The sequence below is a fragment of the Dendroctonus ponderosae genome, unplaced genomic scaffold (genome assembly GCF_020466585.1).
Source record: "Dendroctonus ponderosae isolate FM_Combo_2020 unplaced genomic scaffold, Dpon_F_20191213v2 Dpon_F_20191213_1, whole genome shotgun sequence".
Classification (NCBI taxonomy): Eukaryota; Metazoa; Arthropoda; class Insecta; order Coleoptera; family Curculionidae; genus Dendroctonus; species Dendroctonus ponderosae.
This window is the reverse complement of record NW_026017110.1, coordinates 747,282-750,005: the sequence shown is the minus strand read 5'-3', so window position 1 is coordinate 750,005 and position 2,724 is coordinate 747,282. Positions and strand designations below refer to the sequence as shown.

Here is a 2,724-nt window from a genome sequence, read left to right as displayed (position 1 = left end):
GGGCTACGAGGTCGGATTTGATGCGGTTCAGTATCGGATTACATGTTTAAACTCTGTGAGACTCTCGCAAGACTCTTGCAACAGTCTTGGTCTTGACCTTGCAGACATAGTCTTGGACTTGCAAAAAATGCAAGGCCAAGATCAGGCACGCTCATCACTACACACAAGCCTCATCAAACTGGCATTGTCTTGGACATTGGAGATAAAATAATTCTTGAGGTTGACGACAAAGTGGAACAGTGGTATGGCTATAGCAAAAACCCTTGATAATACAGTGAAGTATGTTTGTCATTTTGCAAACAACTAGGGGACAAATGAAGTGTCTTATCTGAAACGCCTGCTAAAAACAATAAAGGACAGTGGCAACAATAAATTTCCTCACCTCCTCCAGAGCTGGATAGCTGCGAACCGGCCCATTATCATGCATGTTGACTATGGGATTTCCGGACACATTCAGCCACCCCAAGCCTGGCAAAGTAGTCTCGGACAGGGCGGCATTCGGCACGTGATGAAATCGATTCTCGGACAGATCCAGCCACTTGAGCAGCGCCGACTTATGGAAAAAATTAGCCGGAATGGTGGCCAGCCGGTTCTTGCTCAGATCGGCCGAAACCAGCCGACTCAGACTGGTCGAACTGAACCCGGTCAGGCCCGATATGCTGTTGTGGCTCAGATCGAGGTGCCGCAAGTTCGGCATGCCGTTCAAATGGTACACTTCCAAAGTGACGAACTTGTTCCGCGCCAATGCCAGCCTCTCCATCGTCGATATGTTCGATAGCGCGATATGCGGTATCTGAATGAACTGGTTGTCGTTCAAGTTCAACTCCTGCAGGATGTTCAGCTGCAGAAAAATGCTGGAATAGAGCGCGCTCAGTGAGTTCGCGCTCAAGTCCAGTTTGATGATGTTCTTGTTCTTCGCGAAAACGCCAGCCGGCAATTTTTCGATGCTGCAATTGTGCAGCGCCAGCTCCTGCAACGAGGGCAGGCCATTAAGGGCCCTCTCATCTAAATTGCGCAAGTTGTTAAGCGACAGCTTTAAAACTCTCAGGCCCGGAATGTTCAGATGGCGAAGATCCCGCACGCTTAATGCATTGCTGGCTAAGCTGAGCTCGTTGAGATTATTTAGGCCTGCAAAGGCGTTCGGTTCAATCTGGCAGAGCGAGCAGTTAACCAAACTCAGGACCCTAATCGGCAATCCCTTCGGGAAAATCGAACTGTTCAGGACCTTCAGCGGATTAAAGGCCAACGCCAGACGTTCCAACTTCTTCAGGTGCATTAAGGCGTCCCCTTCGATCTCCTCGACGCGATTATGGGATAAGTCCAACTCGTCCAGTTCGGCAAGTTCCGCAAAAGTATCGGCCTTGATGCGCCTCAGGCGATTGTGGCTCAGATCCAGATGCTTAAGCGTGGCGAGCGCAGCGAACGCCCCGTCCTCTATGAATGATATGCTGTTGTTGTTCAGGTAAATTTTCTGGACAGCCTCTAAGTCCCGGAATAACAGCCGGTCTAAAGCGGCGAGGCGATTGTGCCCCAGCCAGATAATTTGGCTGTTCGACTGCCCTTTGAACACGCCACTGTGCAACGTCGCAATGGCATTATCGTCCAATTGGAGCGACACCAGAGCAGTGGAGTTGGGCGGAAAAACGTCGCCCAGCATTGCAATGAAGTTCGCTTGCAGATTTATGTGCGCCAGCATCTGCAGCGTGCGAAACGCGCCCTCATCAACCGAAGAGATTTCGTTGTGCTGCAAGTGCAGCTCGAGCAAATTGGGCAATGGATCAAACACACCTCTCTGTACAGCTCGCAGTCTATTGTTGTGCAGTCTTATCTCTCTCAGAGCGAGGGTTTTCCCAAAAATGCCCGGCTCTAACTCATTAAGCTGGTTGCCGTCGAGGCTTAATGAAGTCAGATTGGAATTGTTGGCGAAAATGCGCGCTGGCAAATGCGAAATAAAATTAGAGCCCATGTGCAGCTGAGTTAAGTTCGTTAGAGTGAAGAACGTGTCGTCGTCGATGCGGCTGATCGAGTTGGCCTGCATGTAAATCACCGATATGTTCATCGAGTCGGTGAAAGTGTCGCGCAGCACCTGCAGAATGTTGTTCTCGGTTAAAAACACCTCCTTGAGGTCGGGCAGGAAGGCAAACAGCCCGCCGACGTAATGCAGATGATTGTGGCTCAAATCGATCGAGCGGATTCTCTTGTTGTGCCGAAACGTCGTCGAGTCCAAGTAGCCAATGCGATTGTGACTGAGATCCAGACTTTCCAAGTCGCGCAACATAATGAACGTTTGCGCATGGATCGTCTCGATTTCGTTGTTGAACAGCGACAACGTCCTCAAGGCCAGACACACCTTGAACGTTTCCCGGTTGATCTTCCGGAACCGGTTGAAACTCAGGTCCAAGTTAATGAGCGAATTTAGGTGCGAATAACTATCACTGGTGATCGCACTGATTTGATTAACGGCCAGGCGGAGTTGTTGCAGTTGTTCCAGACGTTTCAGCGCGTTCATTGGGAAGTCGCGCAGCTCGTTTCCTGATATGTCCAGTTCGGAAATTGTCGCCTCGAGACCGGCAAACGAATAATCCGTTGTCTGAAAATGGAGAATAGGGATGACATGAAATACTTGTCGCAGGTATTTTGGAACAGATATCGATATGGAACAGTCGGCACCTGTTACCAGTATTCAAAATAACATGTGATTTGAAATAACAGGGCTCGCTGCAT

The 2,724-nt window shown here is 49.6% G+C and overlaps 1 protein-coding gene across 1 annotated transcript in view; it reads right to left on the bottom strand.

Moving 5' to 3' along the window:
- LOC109537628 (chaoptin) overlaps window positions 1-2,724 on the bottom strand; it is a gene marked incomplete in the record, with an annotated part of 52,568 nt that overhangs the window by 6,944 nt on the left and 42,900 nt on the right. Inside the window, 1 exon segment of the mRNA XM_048661589.1 lies at window positions 383-2,589. Coding sequence (XP_048517546.1) covers window positions 383-2,589 — 2,207 coding nt within the window.